The 21,303-nt window shown below is 45.6% G+C and overlaps 1 protein-coding gene and 1 long non-coding RNA gene across 2 annotated transcripts; both read right to left on the reverse strand.

Annotated features, from left to right (window-relative positions):
- Window positions 1–1,437: 1,437 nt before the first annotated feature.
- Window positions 1,438–13,426, reverse strand: LOC142903968 (HHIP-like protein 1). Its single transcript, XM_076049877.1, has 14 exons — window positions 12,497–13,426; window positions 8,619–8,883; window positions 7,805–8,084; window positions 7,594–7,719; window positions 7,347–7,490; window positions 6,989–7,101; window positions 6,723–6,863; window positions 6,331–6,405; window positions 5,979–6,105; window positions 5,668–5,813; window positions 4,901–4,982; window positions 4,722–4,804; window positions 4,213–4,611; window positions 1,438–2,786 (listed from the first exon to the last, which is right to left on the reverse strand). The coding sequence occupies exons 1-14, from the start codon at window positions 12,776–12,778 to the stop codon at window positions 2,077–2,079; spliced, it is 2,973 nt and encodes a 990-aa protein (XP_075905992.1). The 5' UTR covers window positions 12,779–13,426; the 3' UTR covers window positions 1,438–2,076.
- A 3,539-nt stretch (window positions 13,427–16,965) lies between these two features.
- Window positions 16,966–20,493, reverse strand: LOC142904006 (uncharacterized). The gene is made up of 3 exons (XR_012929306.1): window positions 18,243–20,493; window positions 18,040–18,163; window positions 16,966–17,212 (listed from the first exon to the last, which is right to left on the reverse strand). It is a non-coding gene; the product is annotated as an uncharacterized LOC142904006 (long non-coding RNA).
- Between the last annotated feature and the right edge of the window lie 810 nt (window positions 20,494–21,303).

Genomic DNA, 21,303 nt, shown 5'->3' on the forward strand with positions numbered 1-21,303 from the left:
TCTGCTGTTAGTCCCGCAGAACAACTCCATCCATCCATCCATCCATCCATCCATCCATTTTCGATGGCCGTTTATTCCTGAGTTTATGGTGACGGGGGTCTGCTGGAGCCTCTCCCAGCTGTCATAGGGCGAAGGCAGTCTGACACCCTGGACAAGCCGCCAGTTCATTGCAGGGCCACGTAGAGACAAACAACCATTCACATTAACATACACGTCTACGGACAATTTAGAGTTTTCCAATTCACCTCGCAGGTATTACATTGAGATGAAGTCTGATATTTCCAAGTAGATGTGTTTATTCTCTTTTTGTTTCACCTTGTAGTTGTCGTTGTTCTATAATGCTACTAATTGTAAATATAATATGTAAAAGCATCACGCACAACTTTTCAAACCAAAAAATATTTTAGTTGGCAAGTTAAATTACTCTATGCTCTTTATTCCTCAAGTAAAAAATTTACAAAGCAACCTTTCCTTTCCCTTTAAAAACCTCTCCTCTCCTGGAAATGTATATCACCCAGTCCATAAAGGTGCAAACAGCCTCTTGGTGTCAAACAATCTTCCGCACAGCTTGAACACTGAACTGGATGAACATGAAGGAGAAGACACACACTTCTGACCTGAGGGGGACTTTAGGAGAATACTGTGAGCTTCCTTCCATCTCAGTGAACTGTGATTTACTCTGGGAGTGCCCGTGCGCACACACACACACACACACACACACACACACACACACACACGCTCCCTCTGCACACATTTTCCGTCTATAGAGTGAAGCATTTAACGGAGAAGAGACAAGACAGCTCGACCTTTTCACGGCCCCCAAAAAACAAATTCTCCTCCAGATCTCGGGATCCTGTTGAATATTTCAGATGCCTACAGGGAATATTTTTTTTCCAATGAGTGAGTTACACAAGCATACTTGCAGTAGTGGGGGGGCTTTTGTTTGTTAATTGGATCGGTGGCGTAGGCGGAAGTTGTGCTTTGGGTGAGCAGGAACAAAATTGTACGAGGCATCTTTTCCCATCACCCACAAGAAAGAGACTACAGCAGGGGGGGGGGGGGGGGGAAGAATTATAAAACACAGTGAAGAAACAAAAACGGGGGGGGGGGGGGGGGGGTCAGCCACGGATCACATGTGTGTCTGAGAAGATGAATAATGTACAGCAGCTCAGCATTCTGAATAGAAACACAGAACTAAAGAGAGCAATGATTTAAACCAGCCGGATGGTTTTTGCATCAAAGTCTATTTATATTTTAAAGGCACTCCATGCCCTCACATCTCTTCATATCAAACTGGAAACTTTTAACTACATTCATCACACAGAATGTCCAGCATTTCATTGGAAAACTTTTTTTTTTTTAAACATATTTTACATTCTTATATTTTACAAGCATGAAACACACACACAGTACTGTACTGGTTTGTTTTTTTGTTGGTTTTTAGTTCTTGCTGCTGGCATCACAAACATGAACTCAAAGTTTCTGGAAAGCATGTAAATGTAACACAACCTGGATGGGATTCAAACCAACAACATTCCCAAAGAGAAACTCAAACGCTTGTCACTAAAACAAGAGATTTTAGAACAAGATTTTAAGCTTTCAATCACAGTTTGGTGGAATTAAATCAACTTGCACAATTTCAGGAGAAAGCAGAGACGTGATTTGTGATGACAGTGACTTTGGTTGAACAAACAAATACCCAACAAGAAAGATTTTCTTTTTTTTTTTAACATTTGGTCACATTCTTTATTAAAACCCTGCCCGTCCGACTCAACCAGTGGCTTGTAAAACGTTCTCTGGCCAGACTGGAGTTGAAGCTCATCCACTCACAATGTATTGACATTTAAAATGAGCAGGTTCTGTTTCACATAGTGATTTAAAATTTGGATTCAGTAGTCTGAGTAAAAATTGGAAAATAAAATTCAATATTTCAATTTATTTTTCTGTTATTCATGTCTGGGAAAGTTCCAATCTGTTGTGCCATTCTGCAGGAAGAATTTGAAGACGGAGGCGGTGGGAATTTGCGTCTCAGCCTGTCACTTCCTGTTCGAGTCCTGGTTTTCCGAGTCCTTCCCTTTAACCGCAGATCACGCCGACGTCCTCCCTGTGAGAGCAGTTGTGCTTCCCCACCCGTGACCTCTTGCACTCCAGCAGCGACCTCTCCCCGCCCTGGCACACCACGTCGTCCAGCAGGATCCTGACGCTGGCGTCGGCCTCGCCCAGCGCCGCCCGCTTCATCACGGCCAGCGCCTCGCTGAAGCCCAGCTGCCGACACACCACTTCGCCGGCCCGGCTGCTGAACAGGTCGTCGCACACCGTCCCCCACTGGCCGTGGATGAAGATCTCCACCCTGCCCCGGCCGGGCAGGCCGTCGGCGCTGACCAGCCGCACGGCGCCGGCCCGGAGCCGCCGCCCCCTCTTGAGGCCTCGACCGCGAGGCCTCTTGAACACTTGGTTGCCGTCGCTATCGGTCTCCACCTTTTCCTCCAGCCACAGCTTGTCCTGCGGGGTCTTGGCCAGCGTGTCGTTGGACCACGGCCTCCGAGGCCTGTAGGTCGCCGCCGGGGTCGTCCGGCTCCAGGGCGGCGTCCACGGCGTGGTCCCTGCCACAGTGGGGGCGGCGTGGGAGGGTCCGGTGGTTGGAGACGGAGGAGGTGGGACTGAGATCAGAGGGGGAGGTGTTGCCGTCGTGGTGGGCGGGTACTTAGCAGCTCTGCCGTGTGACCTGGTGGGTGGCGGCGGAGCGGAGGGGGTTTGAGAGGAGGTCGTGGTGATGAGGTGATAACCTGAGGGAGAAACACAATCACCCTCTTTATTTGAAAATACTTTCTGGGGTAAAGTGAGTGAATGTTTTTGGCCCGAGTCACTGTCACTGCTTTCTGTGTCCAATGATACAGAGGCAGGCGTGTAATGATGGTGAACAGGAGGGAAAAAGACTTTATATGTATTGATGTATTGATGTATGTAGATGAATTAGCAATTAGCTTAGGAGACTTTTAGGTGAACTTGTTGGACTTTGTTTGGTAGATAATTGTCAGAAAGGTCTCGGGTTTGCCCCAAATATATATAGGAGGAGGAGGAGGAGGAGGAGGAGGAGGAGGAGGAGGAGGAGGAGGAATGACTTTAACACAGACACAAAAGGATGAATGTCCAAACTGAGGCTGATGCAGAATCATTTATTCAACAATGGGGGTGGGGGCCGAGGATATCCGGAGGAAATTGAAGTGGTGTAAAACGGCAAAACACAGTCAGTGAGCGCCGTCCGTTCGTCCTGCTTCCTGTCTGGTACCAGCCACAGACCAGCAGGACCTAAAGTTCCTCTAACTACCTTCATCCAGCTGCAGACATGCAGGCCACATGGTTTTTACTCGACTGCGATCAGTCTGAATAATACCGTCAAGCGTTTTTAGCCCGCATTTTTTAAAATTTTAAAAGTTATTTTTTTTACATAATTGAAGTGCAAATAGATGAAAGACTGTCTTTTTCAAGCAAAACAAAACAAAAGGTCTAATTCTGTCAAAGAATGTCCTCTTCGGATGTGTTTTGATCTCATTGTTCTCACATGCGATGGGCACAAGCATGAAATTAATATTAATTAGCACTTTAAGAAGAATTGCTGCTCTTAAAATGCCATAAATAATTAATCCCAAGTGATTTAAAATGAATGGATTTCATAAATACAATAATTTAAAAATAAATAGGTGATTTAATGACACGCCCACTTTGCTGATCATTTTGCGTGAGTTAACCCTGTTTAGTATTATGTAAGCTGATTCCTTAATTTCACTATAAGCAACCAGGACATTAGCTGCCATGAATTACCTAATCATCTCCATTTTTCTTTTCGTTGCGGTAATCTTTTTTTTTTTTCTCTCTCAGAATCACATCATTAAGCTACATTTGTTATTTAGTGCAAGATCAAAAGAGAGGAAACTGCAAAAACAACAAATAATAGATCTGGAAACATGCAAAGAGAGTTTGTCAAAGAAAAGTGGCAATCCTGCGGTTAGCATGCGACGACAACAAGGAGGAGGAGGAGGAGGAGGAGCGGGAGGGGGAGTTGGGGGAGGCGACCAGGGGCGGCGGCCCCTCCCCCCACTGAGGCGTCCGCCGTGGGATTAAACTCAGTCCTAACGCTGGCTTTAGTGGCTTGATTAGGAGCAGAGCCAGAGCTGGAAGGGTCAGTGGGGCTGGTTCTGTGAGAGGGTGCACCGGTGGGCCTACCAGTGGCTGCCGGCGTCGTCGCCATCAGGGCGGCCGTTGTTGCTCGTACGGTCGTTGTCAACAGGGCCGTTGGTTTGGGTGTCGCCGTTGTCACAGTTTGTTTCCTTGTCGAAGATGTTATTCCGACTGTTGCCGCCACTGTTGTTGGTGGCGGTGGTGGTGGTGGTGGTGTTGTTGGTGGTGGCGGCGACGCCGTAGCTCTCCTCATTGCTGTGGTCGGCGGTGGTCGTATTCCCTTCCGTGAAGTTTTCCTGGTCGGTAGCGGCGCTTTCACGACTACAAAAGGGTTTTTCCGTTTGGCCGGCGCCTTCGTGGTGGTGGTGGTTTTCCTGGTGGTAGTGGTCGTCGGCACAGCAGTGGTGGTGGGCTTCTTGTTAATCACAAACTCTGTGGCACGACGACAAATGAGAGGAAAACACCTCTGTGAACTCATGAAGCACGAGACAATTTCTTAGTCTGAGGGTTGTGTAGTTTGTGCAGGAGGATGGTTCCATCACCTTCTTTGGGATAGAAGTGGATCAGTTTCCCCTTGATCTTCACCGGCGATGGCTTGATCTTGCACTTTCCCGGTGGCGCTCGCCTGTAGAAATTGCCAAAATACAAGAGAGAATCAGCGTGATATAAATACATTTTATGCTTCTGATTATTCCAATTTGCTGCAGCAGCACATGGGTACCTGGAAGGGTCTACAATCTTGTAGATGATTCCGGCTCTGGCTGTGGCTCTGGGGGCTCCCGTGGCTAAAAAATACAGTTCACCTGGAGGGGGAAATGAGAAAGTGTTGACCCGTGGTGAAAACAGAGAAAGTTTGGCTGTGGAAGACAAGGGTGGGATTGAGAAGAGGAGGAAGATAAGCTGGGAGAGGGGAGGGGGAGTTTTATATTTGCAGTGATTAAAAGACGGACACAAGGAACACAGAGCAAGTTCAAAAGGTGAATTGAAAGAAAAGGTTTGGAATTTTCCACTGAAATCTCCACAGGCTCACGTCCAGAGGGAGGGACGAGAGTGTTTCTGATCTACAGAAAGTTTTCTCTGTGAAAAACACTCCAGACCAGCCAGCTCTTTAATTCACAGTCAAATTAAAACCCTTCAACATTCGTCATCTCAGGGATAGTTTAGTAGATCTCAGATTGTCTAAATAAAAAGTTAGAGCAAACACTTCAATAAAAAGAAAGAAATTGTCACTTAGAGTCACATAATCCCTATTTAAACTGGAATAAGTGCCCTCGAACTTCAATCAACTCATTCATTTTGAGTTTTAATGATAGGAGGCGTTTGTGGCCCAGAGTCCCTGCATGTTCTTTTCAGGTTCCTTTGTCCTTTGTGGCACGTTCAGATGGGAGGTGATGGAAAAAAAAAAGTTGAGGAGACCACACGTACTCACACGGAATCGCATAGATTCACAGCGGACACACACACATGCACGCAGACACACAAACTTGCCTGCTTCGTCCTCGGCAAAGGAGATGATGTATTTGTAGTAGCTGTTGATGAGTTTGGGGAACCTGCAGACTTGGTCTCTGCCCATGCAGACCTCGTTGTACTGCCATTCTCCACTGGTGACGTTCTCCTTGAGAGACATCAGGCGCCTGAGCATCAACAAAGCAGGGCGTTAGCCAACACATCAGACCCCCTGTAAACACTTCCTCTGCAGTTGACAAAAAACAAACATGTTTTTGGAGCATCTACATTCAAATCGTATTTTTTTTTTTTTAAATGTATGTAAGTATATTTTAGAAAACTGCAGGACATACCCACTCATGAAATCCCCAAAGATGTAGAGTCCGTTAAGGTTTGGCATCTCGCAACCTCTGTAGATGTATCCTCCAGTCACCGACTTACCCAACTTGTGTGGGTAGGCAAATATGGGCAAGACATCATCTGCAGGCACAACAACACATTAGCTGATTTGCACATGAGTGCAGTGAAGATCAACACCATTTAGTTCCTGGACAGCTGGCATTTCATCACTCAAAGCCAATAGATGTTTAACACTGGGTCCTCAGAAGTAGCATGGACCCTACTGATACTAACACAACACTTTATTTTACCTTAATACACGTGTATAAACTTGTTATTACTGTTTGTGCTTGTTTATCCACTCACCAAGTGAGGAGTTCTGGCACAGTTTGCGATCGTAGCAGCTGAATCCTTCCTTCGCTCTCCATCCGTAGTTCCCGCCTGGGTCCAACCCACATTTAAAAAAAAAAAATAATTTTCAACACAGTCAGCACAACAACAACAACAACTGAACACCAATTACACAGATGACTTAACGTGCAAAAGCAGTGCTCCTGTTTGTTTAAAAACAGTTAAACTTGGGTTTAGCAAGTCCACAGGCTGTAATTGGAGATTTTTTGTTGGGAAGTTGGTATAAATCATGTTGTAATTGAAATTGAAATTACAAACCAGATCTTGTGACTCACAACGGGTTCTACTTGGCGTACATACAAGTCACCAACAAGGCAGAACGAAAGGAGAATGTCTCACTATGGTACCTTTGACAATCAGGTCCACTTCTTCGTATTTGTTCTGGCCCACATCGCCACAGAACATCCTCCCTCTGCCCAGCTGGGTGATGTGGTCGCCGCGGTCGATGGAGCAGCGCCACATGTTGCGAACTCCGTAGGCATAAATCTCTGCAGAGGCAGACGATCACGACACGATGCGTAAAGTTATTGCACTCAGTTTGAACTTTGTGGAATATTGTTCAGTTCATCTTACGGTCAGCCCTGAGATAAACCTATTCCTGTGCAGGACTTACCAGGCCGTGAGTTCTTCTCCCACAGGAAAGGGTTGTCTGAGGGGATGCTGTACGGAGCGCCGTCATCATTGTTCTCCACATCAATTCGCAGCGCCTTGCCAAGGAGCGTTGACCTGATGAAAGATTCGGTGTGCATGTTACCTCTCTGTCCCCGGTGTTTGTTTCACCCTCAAAACAACAAGCAATCCAAGGGTGATATCTTTTCTTTTCTAGCTAAAGAAAAAGTTAGAAGGCCTACGTGATCAAAATACATACCATGTACCCTGTCAACAAAATTTCGAAAATATTTTTAAAGTCTAATTTTAGGTTACGCCAAACCACATGTCTTTGCTCAATATTGAGTCTCAATTGCACCTACTTGTTCTGCGAGTTGCCAAACTTGCCGAAAGGGTCTCCGGCTCGCCCGCCATCCCCAATAAAGATGTAGAGGTAGCCGTCATGGCCAAACAGCAGCTGTCCGCCATTGTGATTGGATGCCGGCTCTACCACTTCAAGGATGGTTCTGGAAACAAAGCAAGTCTCTGCTTGAACAAATTCCTATTGAAAATAAACTTCCATCGGGCTACATTTGCTTGGCATAAAATCCCTGATGGTGAGCCTCTCACCTCTCCGAGGAGTGGTCCAGCTGGTTGTCATCGTGAGGTAACAGCGTAAACTCACTGATTCGGATTCTCTCCTCCTTCTTGACGGACACAGAGTAGTACACGTAGGCTTTCCTGACGGTGGTGAACCTTTAGGAGGACAAGTAAAGTTTTCCAGTGAAGTCAAACACCTCAGTATAGCATTTAAGACAGATATACTGTGTACTCCAAGAACCTGGGGTGCAGGGCTATACAGAGGAACCCCCTCTCATCTCCGGCCCACGACGTGGTGAGCACGGCGCGGGTCAGGTTGAGGAAGGGACGGTCAATCCTGGATCCGTTGGGCAGGTACACCCACACATATCCCAGCTGCTCGGCCACGAAGAACCTATGACTCCCATCGTCTGCGTGGATCATGGCCACAGGGTTCCGCAGCCCGTTGGCCACCTCTTGCAAACACAACTCCAGACACCCCTCAGGATCCTCCCGCACGACGCCAAGGTTAGCAGTTAGCTCTGTTGGGAGGAAATAGGATGGCGGAAAGAGTGAGTCTCTTTCGTTGTTGAATCAGTAAAAAGGAAGCAGAAAATAATTTGACACAAACAACTGCCATCTTCCTGTTAGTCATGTCAAGACTTGATTCAGCAATTCAACGGGATCATATTGGTCATTGAAAGTCTAGAAAGATTAGCTTTTTGAATGTATACTTTTTTTTCTATAAAATTGGATGACATTTGGAGGAATGGATGGCTCAAGTTCTGAATCGAAACAACATCCTAGTCATTATTAGAAATGTGTAATGTGTGCGATCAATGGGAATTTGGCAATATTTGAAACTAAAATTCATCCTGGTGCCTTTGCCTTTCACTTCAGGAGACGTCTCAATAATTAAGAACCAATCAGAGGAGCACTCCTAAGCCATGCCGCACACAAGATACACCTCAGCATTGGACTAGCGTAGCTTTTGCAAACTTTGCAAACTTTGTCACACTGGATATGGGTGAAGCATTTCTCCGACAGTATCACAGTTTTGCATGCGGGCGTTATACCAGTGTTAGAGACGACGCTGGGGTAGCAGTACTGCTTGTCCTTCAGCTCCAGAAATTCACAGAACTTTCTGCGATCTTCCTCCATGGCCGATGTCACATTTGCGAGCTGGTGCAAGACGCCCAGGTCTTCCAAGAGGAGGCTGAGCGTGTAGCGGCACTGGTGCCAGTAGTCGGCGCAGTAATCACCACAGAGACCAGGCAGCAGCCGCATGGGAGTGTTAGCATCCTCAGCATCGTACAGGTGGGCGGCGTAGGGGGAACATTCCTGCAGGGAAACAATTGGATTTCATGGTTGAAGGCAAAAACGGTGTTTGGTTGTTTTAATTCTAACTGATCCGGTTTAAAGTGATTGCCTGAAAGTTCACTGCGACCGGTCAGATATATGCAGGCTGCATTGCATGCCGGCTGGTATAAATGTATCCCACGAAGGTCCAGTCAGTGATTAAACTACCACCACACTGTCCACACCCAGGATGGAGGCAAATAGAGGAGCCCAAACCATCCTGTGGTTGACTGGAGCTTTTTTTCTTCTTTTTTTTTTCTCAGGCCCAAATCTCCCCGAATGATCATCAGGGCCAGGAAACTCAAAAAGATCCTCCTTCCTCACACGTTCAGCTGCACAGAAATGCAGTTTTAAAGCTTGGGATTAATTGTAGTCAGGGAAAATGGGTTGCCAACAGCCACTTAGTGAGCTTTAAAAAAAAATCCTTTGATTCACCATCAAATGTGGTCAGTCTTGATGGGAACAATAAACTAAACCACAAAGCACTCAACAGTAAAATCGTCATCATCTGACCAAAAGGGACAAAGGAACTGACTCTAATCTTTGATGGGATCATCTGAACTGAGATCAGAGTCCTGCTGGGGTTTTTACACACATATATAGATAAATAAATAAATGAAACATTCTGTCTGAGCAGCTGGTTCTGCTGTGGAGGGAAACTCCAGGAGTGAAGAGCAGATGGAACCCGGCTCGACTGGTCTGCCACGTCTTCTTGACCATTAAGGCAGTGGCCTAGTGGGCAGAAATGTTATTTTATTTTATTTTAGGTGGGCCACAAGAAAATTAGATTGGCATCTTTTTTCAGACAAAGTGACTTAAAAATTTAACTTTAACATCCTCACAGTGAAATGTCCCTGCGATCAGTCAATGATAAATGATAAATGACAAGCATGGAAGGCCAGAGGGTAGTACAGAGACGAGTGTGGGCTGCCCTTGCCCCGCCCACAGCCAATTACGTGTCTACGTGCCTGAAATAGGGGCTGTGGGGATGTGAATCAGGCCTACCGGATGAGGTTAACCTGCACATTAGAACTTTTACTGTTACGAGTCTCGTTTCGGTCATCGACACATGCAAGCAGTCGCGGATGCTGAACGGTGCGTGCAAGCGCAAACTTTTATATCTAAAGGGGGAAAGTGGAGGCTTTTGTCGCGTCCCGCTGGCTTGTTGTGTAGCAGTGTGAGCTGGTCCTACTAGGCTGAAAGAGTTCTGCAAGCACTGCATAGCATTTACACACCAGCCTCTTGGCTGAGTGGGAAAAGAACAGAAAATAGCAGCGTTTTGTCAGAGCATCGTTGAGGATTCTGGAGTTTAGGAAACTGCAACTCATCTTTGGTAAAAGTGTATTTAAAAAAATTCTAATGACTAAAGACTCACTGGCTAAAACATAAAGTTCAACACATTTCTGGTGATTTCAAGGCCCCCATTTAGTGAAGAATTCCCTTCACCAGCGTTGGCACTAATCTGTGTCATCAAATTCTCCATCTGGTGAGGGGTTTTATTCAAAGTTGATTATATTTTATCTGCTCCTTCACTTTTCCTCCACCTCCTCCTCCTCCTCACTCTCTCGTGGAGACACACAATATACCCTGTGTCCCTCGACGGGGGAGGAAATGGATGTTTGTTTGGTCAGTTAAGCTGGAGGATGAGGACAATCTTACCCGCGGTGTCCCTGACCAACACACACACACACACACACACACACACACACACACACACACACACACACACACACACCAAACGCAGCACTTATTCCCCCTCTCTGTATGTGTGTCTTCATCTGTCTGTCTCACTGGTATCAGTTCCAGGAAGCAACAGGAGGCCTCTCGGTCCGGTGGCTTTGCCCAGCTGAAGATCACTGACTGACGACCACCAGGGATAAAACATCAACGTGGAAAGGCTTCAAGTTCAAAGCTTTGGTTTTTCTGCCTGTGGAGCAGCGTCTTTAGATAGCATAAATGAGCACATTTAGCCTTCTGTTTGCAGCCTCCTGAAGAAAGACTGAGTTTTAGCTTCTAGCTTGAGTTGATTCTTCGTTGAGCCTCTCACATGGTTCGAAGGGGTGAAAAAAAACAAGGCGGTTTCAGAGAGCAGAGCCAACATCTGCCTGGGCGAGGTGTCAGTGACCCTGGTGACATCACAAAGTGCTTATTTTTCCAGAACTGTACCGTTTATCATTAATAAGTTTTCCCTGGATCCCCCAAGTCATTTTGAACATTTCAGACACCGTCGTCACCCGGTTCATTTTCCAAAATCTGATTATTCTGACCAACTTCAGGGACTAAATGTGATTTTAAAAAAGGGTTCCAAAAGCACTTTGTTCTACTTCAGAAAGCTGGCCGGCCAGAAGCACTTTGACAGAATAGAAAGCTGTTAACTCAAAACAATCTTGCATTTTGAGAATTAAAAAAACACGTTGTTCAAAACCTCTGTTGCATCCCAAAGCGGCGGCCGTGCACGCGCTGCAGCGCTGTCATTACGCTCTGGAGGGAGCGATGCGGCGGCGGGCTGTAATTATCGCAGTGATGGAAACCGGCGTTTAAGCAGCCGGAGGATTTGTCACTGCCTTGACGTGTTTTTTTCGGCGTCGTTAAGAGTTGAAAGGAGAAAGAAAACGAGTCACTCCCGGTCCCACTGCTGTTGTTTTGGCTCTGGCACAGCCAAGATTTTTATCAGGACCCCGCCACTCAGACCCGGTTTGTTTTCCAGCTCGCGACCTGCACAAATAGCTGCATGTCAGATTATGTAATCAGCGAGCGGCGCTGCCTTCGAGGGCCTTTCCAGCGGAGCGGCGCTGGGGTTTGTCCCAGCAAGGAAAGAAACCTAAACATAGTTCACGTAATGAGCATTTCTATTTAAACACAACTAGACTAACAGACCCGAACAGCAGAAACTCGCTGTTTTCCAAATTGACATTACTGTCGGGATTATTTTGGTGGTGTTTTGACTTTGCTACTCTAAATGCGCTTTATTAAAGTGTTGTACTTTTTTTTTCTGTAGCTCCCTGCTGTGTCTCCTGTGAGACAACCCAAAATAAATCCCCATCAAAGTCACGAGGGGAAGAGGCATCATGAGAAAAGAAAAGAAAGTGAGCCAAGTCCTCTTTTTTTCAGTCAATTATTACTCGTGTCAAGAGGTTCAATGTTGCAAAATATCTTTTTTTTCCTGACCTGTCAGATTAAATAAATCCGAGTCGGCGTGATGTCAAAAGCCAAGCGTGGCCATTAAACCTCAGTTTGTTGGTTCCTGTCGTTTCTGGGAGCAAGTTCTGACTCACCACAAGTTTCCTTTAGAGTGAGGCAGGAATAGATCGAGTGGGGGGGAAGTGGGTTTTCACAGATTTGATTTATTTTTTTTAAAAAAAGAGCAAAAATAAACAGTCATAAATGCTCAAATAAATGTTAAGAAATTTAAGACATGGTAACTTTTTAAACAGTTTTCTAGGATGCAGTCAGTGTTTTTTCAACTTGCATTAAATAAAATTACTTTACTACTTATTTAGTGAGGCCTTCAGGGTGCAGAGCATCAAAAATAACAAATCCATCATCATAACAAACCAGTAGGGGTCGCATGCGATCAATGACTCGGCGCTCTCACCTGGCAGAGGATGCTGCGCAGGTATTTGCCGCAGGTGACGAAGCCCGACTGGTCGAAGTTCTCCATGATCTTGTAGAATCGGACGGCCACCTGCTCGTCCTTCGCCGTATCGCAGCACCCGAACTTGGAGTACTCCTTGCAGAAGGCCAGCGGCTGGTGCGGCTCGAACGGCGGCTTGTAGTCCAGGCACTGCGGGTGGCAGCACCCCCGCCAGGCCTGGAGGAGCAACAGCAGCGCAGCCGCAAAGGCCCAGGGCCAGTTGAGGAAGGTCCTCGGGGTCATGGTGCAGAGGATGCAGTTCTGAGGAGTCTGTTAGCGTGATGCAAAATCCAAAGAGAGCGTGTGCGTGAAGCAGAAGCAAAATCTTACATGTCTACCGGCGCAGTCAACTTCTCAAAACCGTTCACTTTGTCGCACGTCTTCATTTGACTTTTCAGCACTGTCATTTAAGTCTGTTTTTGTGTGTAGAAGTGTGACACTGTGCTATCCCAGCTGACCCCACATCACACCTGCCTGCAAACCTGAACCCTTTTTTATGTTAGGAGAAAACAAACAAACAAACAAACAAGAAAGAAACTAAGTGATCCAATAAAAAGCTTCTGCTGTCCAGGCAGAGCTGCTGATGTCCCTCTGATGAGCCCAAAGTCCTTGTCAAAGTGCAGACAGACCAAGTCCTTGTCAACGTGACGACTTTGTATCTCTTAAAAAAAAAAAAATCAAAATCAGCAGCAAAATTAGCCAGGAAATGGGATCCAGGCTCCCCCGAGGATCCTGATCAGATGCGAAAAAGCATCCAGACACCTTCAGCCGCAGTTTCTGCTAAATATTTACGCTCTGCTCGGCTCAGCTCGCCTCGGAAAAAAGTCTGGCTGTGTTTGCTCTGGACATGTGCTCGTTTGCTGCAGCGAACGTGCACCTAGTGAGAGAGTGAGAGTGAGAGAGAGAGAGAGAGAGAGAGAGAGAGTGAGAGAGAGAGAGGGGCTCTTTCATTCAGGCACTCAGCCACGCTGCAGTTCTGCCTCTGATCCCGCCCTTCCTCCTCCTTCTCCGCCTCCTCCTCCTCCTCCTCCTCCTCCTCTTCTTCTTCTTGCTCTCTCCTTTGCTCACGCAGGAGACTCGCTGCATTCCTTCCTGCAGCATGTGGTCCTTGTTGCCCTGAAGTTGCAACTTTCCACCGACTTCCAACTCTCGTCCGTCCCCCCTCTCCTCGGCGTTCCCAGCAGACCACCGCACCGTGTCTGCTGTGGTCAGACAGTATGTGTGTGTGTGTGTGTGTGTGTGTGGTGCGTGTGTGCGTGTGCGTCAGTGCTTGTGTTAGACAATTCAGACGTGTGCTGGAAGACGAGTCCAATGGATTCTTCAGACAGAAATGCGGCTCTTGTGCAATCCAGCCTCACACCGTCTGTTCTTTTTTTTTTTTTTTCATTTTGGCCGTTGACTCTGTTCTTTATTACAATGGAACTAAAAATCCCTGACTCAGCTCTCCCCCTCCAGCTTTACATCTTGTTTAAGTCATTTCACTGCCTGTGGCTCTGATGAATTTCAGAAAGATCTAAAGGAAAAGTATTTCCTCGCAGCTTTAAACTCTTCTATGTTCAGGTTTCTTCATCATTTCTCCTGACAATTGTTTAGCATTTGATGTCATCTGTGAATTATTGAAGCTCAGCAACATTTGAATCCTTTCAAACTTTCTTTTAAACCTATTTGAGAACCATTGTTTAAAAAAATAAATTCATGACCTCCTTGGACAGGTTTTATATTTTGACCAAAGGAAGAGCTGTGTGTGTGTGTGTGTGTGTGTGTGTGTGTGTGTGTGTGTGTGTGTGTGTGTGTGTGTGTGTGTGTGTACGGTTTGTGCTGAGTGTGTAGACATACCTCCGCCATCTGGGCCTCATTATTGCGCAGCCACCTTGAAGATCAGAGTGTCTCCCGTCTGACTCCTCTCCTTTGTCATCCTGCGCTCCAGATTCGCTCTAAAAGTTCCGCCCATCCAGAAAATTCCCTGACTTACTCATAATTTCAGCCACTGATGAGGCAACATTTGGAATTACCAAAGATGAATATCTTGGTTTTAATTCTTTTGGTATCCAAGAAGTTGAAAATACCACAACAGGGGGAATTATTTATTTGATGTTTTTAGGTTATGAGAGGAGAGGTCATGAAGATGAGATTCCAGTGGAGCCACGTTGGAGCTGTGCAGCCTTGTGAGCAGATGTTGTCAGTCAGCCTGTAAAGTGGGATACTCTCCAGAGTGACGACGAAGGCTGAGTCATCTTGTTTTAAATTTTTTTTTTTACTGGAAGCGACAGGCATGCACACACACACACACACACACGGAAATGTTGCCATTGCAAATGCGTTTGTGCTGATTTAACTTACAGTGAATGTGTTTTAAGCTTTGTTCTTGAGCAATGCTCATTAGGATCACCTATAAATAAATTGTCATTTATATAAGTAAATGCTTTATCTAAGAGATGACATCGCTGGGTCAGGCAGCCTCTCTGGCTCAGTTAAAGAGCACCGTGATAACTGCAGTCACCAAAACAAACGTCAGTCAAGCTGTCGCTTCAGTCTTTTTCCTGTGTGTGTGTGTATAAAGTTCATCTTGTCTCGTCTCACTGAATCACGACAGGTCTTGCAGAAACACAAACAAATAGAAATATTAGATGAGATCAGATGGCGCCTGGCGAGTTATCTGAATGTTTCTGTTCTGCACCTCTGACCTGCCAGTGTAGTTCTTACTTTACTTCTCCGGCTTTCTTCACATTTTAGGAAGTGTTTGCAAAACCGAGCCGATCAGAAAATGATCCCTGTGTGACATCATAAGTACCCCGACCAGGTGTGTGACCACACTGCCAGCCCGGTATTGGCTTCACCCTGCTGTGTCCTCTTTTTTTTTTTTTTTTTTTTGTCTCCTTCCACACAACAAAGCGTGTGTGTGTGTGTGTGTGTGTGTGTGTGTGTGTGTGTGTGTCCCATCAACCCAAACCCTGCGATGCCTGACGGGACGACAGATGGAGGTGCAGTGTCTGACAGCCTAGAGGGAAAACATCCAAAAAATACATGCACACACACACACACACACACACACACACACACACACACACACACACACACACACGATTCCGGAGTTGTAGGAGAGCATTTTGCCCACTAGATGTCACTAATCGTTTAATTTCTCGAGCTTTTAATGTTTTAAAAAAAAAAAAAGTCAGACCGAGTCAGAATTGTGTGCAGCACGTGCATTTCTATTTTTAAAACCTACATCAGCGACATCAGACCCGTCACCTGTAGTAGCACGAGGAGCAATGACATCATCATTCTTCATCTTCTTCTGCAGCTGAAGTAATTCCCTGGCTCACAGACACAGTGAAGCTCCTCTGATTTACAGCTGTAGCCCAAGTGAAATGCTCATATATAACGATAATTAAATGAATAAATTGGGTTTTTAAAAAAAGGGGTTAAAATGTTCAAATGCATGTTTTTCACTGTGCGGTAAAGGAGAGGGTGAGCACAGGTGAACATGTAAATGAGGGAGCGTGGACGTCCACTGCTGTGGAGGAAAGAAAACTTTGCTATTAAAACTGGGATTTATAGCAAGTTCATCTGCGAGGACGTTTCAGGAGAGCTACAAACTAAAATATTTGCCTGACATTTTCCTTTTCCCTTTTCCCTTTTCCTATTTACTGTAACTTAAAAAGCCACTCGTTAGCCTAGCGAGTGGGTAAGTACCGGTGGACAGGAAGCCCACAAGCTTTGCTTGGAGGTATTCCAACCATGGGGGAATACCGGATAGCGCTCCGACCCATCCAAGACCAAAGTTACGCTGGCTCCGTGGGATTCACCCTAAACCCCAAACTCCACCGTAAGTTCGCTCTATGGCTACCGCCCCCTTCTGGACAGACAGCTGCGAAACTGTTAGCATGTCTGGAGGACATCATAACCGACTGACCACAAAAAACACACACGTTAGCCCGAATAGTATCTAATATTGAATTATATCGGACCAGGCTGAGGTTGCTCACAAGAAAGACCCATTTTTTATACTATCCATAGTAAAGAACTCCAGACTCTATCTGCATCTATTGAAAGTAGACGGGTTTACAAATGCGATGACACAGTGCTAAGATCAAAAGTTGCTCTCTGTCTCTGTGTAGCAACTGCAAGTCCGGCTGATCTGTCTCTGTTCATGTGTCTCCAAAGAGACACTTATTATCGCACATTAGTCACAACCCGTCCACCGCTGTTACGCTGGCTTCAGTTTCCTCCTGGGCTCCTCACTAGACTCTTATTTTGTGACAGATGGATGTAAAGCCGTGACGTAACAGAGGACTGGAGTCACACAGCAGAAATCTTTAGAAAAGAATCTTTAATGCCATGTTTGGAGAGAAAAGCAAGGTATTAAATGAAGCAGACGTGAGTTAAATTGAACTCGGAGACATAAATCTGGATTTAAAAAATAAAAAAAAAAATCACAGAGTGGCTGAAGAGGAACAGTGGGAATAAAATCTGGTGTTTTGTAAATAGTGATGCTACAGTTGTAGGTTGAAGTCACCCAGGCTCTTTTATGAAGCGTTGCCTCTTGCCTCCATATTCCTGCCCATGCTGTGCTGTTGTGGATCTTCAAAGCATATTTTGATCTGGAAGTGCCTCTGACTTTCAGACAGAAAGAGACACTGCAGGGTCAGTCAGTCCTCAGAGATGGGAGGAGAATCTCTGTGAAGACAAAAAAAGCAACAAAAAAAAGCACGGCTGAATATCTTTTCTAACTTTAGATCTTCAACATTATTACATCAGCTTTTAGTTTTTATGTGTTTTTTGTTTAAATGTCTATATTGATAATTGTTCCCATTATCAATTTTCTCCGAGCAATACATTGTTTAAAAAGGACCATAGAACTGGCTTGTTCAATTTTAACTAATTACCGCGTTTGAATCTCCCTTCTGAACTTCAGGTGCTGAAACCTGCAATACTGCCCCCTTCAGTTCACTTGTGGAATGGAGGATTTGAAGCTCGTGCACAAAGTGGGGGCATAGAAATCGGAGCCTTTTATGTTTTACTGGGAACAAATCAGTTGTTTTCTAAAATACTGATGAAAGCTCGGAGCAAATTCAAATTGATATTTTCATTTTGACACTAATCCTTAACTATTCAGCCAGACCTGTCTTGGCTTCTTTGCCTCCACAAAATTCGGATTCACTTGGTCACCTTAGGTTTGTGTCACAGTGTCTCAGACTCGTGTGCAGATCTCCCCCTGGAGGAGGAACGATTTCTGAGCTGAGTGAACTGATTTTCGGCAAAAGGACACTCGGTGACGAAGCACTTGCTCATTCGCTCTTGCCGAGTGCGTTCCGGGCCGAAGTGGCCAAAAGCTCCGTTTCAACTCCAGATGGAGTGAGGCAGACATCGCAGTGCAGTCTGGACGCTAAATGTCACCACTGACGAAGAATTTTATCGACCGACTGAATCGATCTTCGTCAAGGCCTTTACAATTCCAACACCACTTTCCCCCCCAAAAAAACCTCAATTCAGGGACTTCTCACCTCCTGCTGGTTGATGGGTGGTGGCGGGGTCACTGGGGTGAGTGGGAGGTGTGGTTTGCAGGTGGAGAACATCGGTGGCTGGTCGCAGCGTCACCTCCAGTTTCAACACAATCGGGTGCCTTTGCTGCTGCCACGCCGACCCAAACCCGGCTGCTGCCTGGGCGGCCTCGTTCACAGCGGGCCTCCACGGACCCATCGTGGACATTGTTGGTGAGGATACGTGAGCTTGAGCTCAACTTAAATTCCAAACTTGAGCAAACAAGACCACCTTCTTTCCAGAGATAGAATCCTCAAACTTTCATCTTTGCCTGGTGAGAGCGGCTCACTCTCGTCTCCGAGTGTCATCTCTAATTTGCCCGAACCCCATTTGCCACATTAGCGTCCTTCTCATCATTCTGTCGTCATCCCCGGTTATCCCAGCCACGCCGTCTCCCCCGTATCTCCGGAGCCGATGTCACCGGGTCGTAATTAGCACTTCCTCCCGCTCGCTCCCCTTCCGTCCTGCACGGCTGAAGTTGCCGCTCCTCAGTCTGCGGGATGGTCCTCTGACAATCTCCGGCGCGGAGACGCGATCTGCTCTGACCGCTCTAATCGCCGCCGGGGGCCTCGGCTCCCTCGGCGCTTAGCGGGCGAGGAGGGTGGAGGGCGTGTGGATCGGGAAGGGCGGTCGGGGGGGGGGGGTTGTAAAAGCCGGAAAGTAAGCTGACATTACAGCTCATTACTGCGATGGTTCACACGGGCCTATAGGATGGCGCCCCCTCCCTCCCCCGTCCTCGCCATCCTTGTGTCACCCACAGTGCACACACATGCAGTGGGTGACGCGGGCTGCATTGCGTGACCCACACATGATGCAGGAGGAAGTGTTGCGAGGAGCCGCCTGAGACCCTGCAGGGGGGCCTCGCAGACTGGCACCAGCAGCGCAGCGTCACAATGTGTTTATGTTATTTCGCTCGCTGGACCGACAATGTCTTTATGTGTAAATCACTGTGAAGACAGTGACATGACCTCAGTTTCAAAATAAAACTCTCTTGGTGTGCGGTCAGTGTTAAAGGGTCCCACTTTGCACTGTCATTTGTACATCTTTATTTTTCACCCCAGGTTGAGTGAAGTAGCCTCACATGATTAATTGTGACTGATTCTAATTGGAAAAGAAAGCGTATTTAGCCCTCTGTTTACAGCCCTCCAGCCAAATTGTAATCAGTTCGCTAACTGCTCTGTTTTCCTCGACATATTGCACTGAACTGAAAAAAAAAAAAAGGGGGGCAGACAAGTTTTTACCTGCAATATCAACTTATATACAATAATTTATCATTTATAATTTAAACTGATGTGGCAATGAGGTCAGACGCTCTTGGTGACCAAAGCATTTGGAGTAACTTAACAAAATACACAATAACTGTCAAGTAACAATAGAAAACCTGGGTTCGATTTTTTTGGGGGTTGACATGGAGCATTGGCAGGATGTTTGAGGCCATGTTAGGGAGTTTGGAGACTGACCTTTGGTGCCGCTGAGGTTATGTAACACCAGCACGACTTGCGTAACCACCACTGGCAAGACTGCTGTTAATTTAAAGACCTCATCTGTTTTTTCTTTCTCTTTTTTTTTTTCTAAAGCCTGATTATTCAAATGTGACATTCCGGCCACCAGACACAAACTATTTCAAAAGGTTAATGATGTTGTTGGGTTTTTTTTAACGTGGTGGCAAAATAACAAAAAATAAAAATAATTATTCCCCAGTTTTAAGTGCAATGACATACGTTAATACAAAACCTTAATTTTGAGATTCAGAGTAAATGTACAACATTAAACATGCTATTTGGTCTTAATAAAGTGGTCGTATTTGCTCAGTGTGAGGTGAAGGAGCTACATACAAAAAATACAAAAAATTGCTTTTGAAACTTTAAATTCTGAAGGGAAAAAAAACATATTGAAGGAGCGGAATGCAGAACCAAGTTGGTGTACATAAATCGGAAACAAAAACCACTCGACACTAATGATCACTGTTAATAATACGCGGAAAAACACAGGAATACAGAGACAATACAAAAAAGAAAAAAGACAATGTTGTGTAGTTAGTTCATCACCTGCAGGTGGTCGGTTTGTTTTGGTTCAACGTCTCCAACTTCTACCAGTGAAGTGATTTTATGTACAGATCCTTTATAAAGAACTTCTATTTGAGTTTAGATGACTTACGTTGACGTATGTGCCAAAAGACAATTAAGAAATTCAAAAAACTGTTTTTTTTAGTCATAGTCCATCATTTAAAAAAAAAAAAAAAATCGTAGAAGGGTTTTAAATAGACTTCCATGCGGATTCATCTAAAGTAATGTAGGGGAAAGTATGTCTAAAATGCCAAAAGCAAGGCTATTTTACATCATTTATAAAGAAAATATATTTTCAGGCTGTACACTTTCCCCCGGCACCCAGCAGCAGCCGTGTTTCTGCTCCCACATCTGTCAGAAGGCACAGACACAAACCACCGCCACCACCACAATGTTGCCAAACGTGGCCAGTACGGCGATCCACAGCCAGATGGTGTCACTGGACACCTTCCCATCATCCTCTGCTTCCGAGGGCCGGGAGTAGCCGGCGTTGAGGTTGGAGGAGGACGTCTGCAGAGACGTGTTGCCGTTGTATGGAGAATCCATGAAGGCTCCACTGACGGCCGGGAAGTGCTGCGACAGAGGGAGGGACGAGAGAGGAAATCAGGAGAAAAGTCTGAAGAAGGCGTTTGTTGTCGCGCAGCATCCAAAGAGAGGAAGAAGGAGGAAGAGGAGGAAGAAATCAGCTGCGTATTTCAATCATTGTGTCATTTTCCCTCTTTTTCCTTGTGAGCATTACACTGGCAAGACCTCATTTCAATGGTTTGTTTACACTGTTAGACTAATGACTGATTCCATTGTATTATACTGGAAACTCAAATACAAAGACATCTGTATCTTGCTTTAGGACCAGCAATTCCTAAAGCATTCTAAAAAAAAAAAAAGAAAAGAAAATCCAGATTGTTAGAAAACAGACTGATACCAGGAACTCAGGAGCCTTCAGGGCAGAAGAAAATCTATTCCACTCCAAATTGCTGTTTTAATACTGTAGTCAAGTCTTCCTCCTCCTACCAAACTTCAATGCACGATCCATCTCTTGAAGTCTTTTTCTTTATTTATTTATATTTTGTAGAAATGATTTGTGGCATTTTTTTTATTTTATTTTTTTTTAAATGAAGGCCTGTACCTCTTAAGAATATGAATCCTGCTCACATCTTGCTC

Source organism: Nelusetta ayraudi, unplaced genomic scaffold, assembly GCF_046127955.1.
Source record: "Nelusetta ayraudi isolate G7.1 ecotype Tasmania unplaced genomic scaffold, CSIRO-AGI_Nayr_v1 ptg000120l, whole genome shotgun sequence".
Taxonomy (NCBI): Eukaryota; Metazoa; Chordata; class Actinopteri; order Tetraodontiformes; family Monacanthidae; genus Nelusetta; species Nelusetta ayraudi.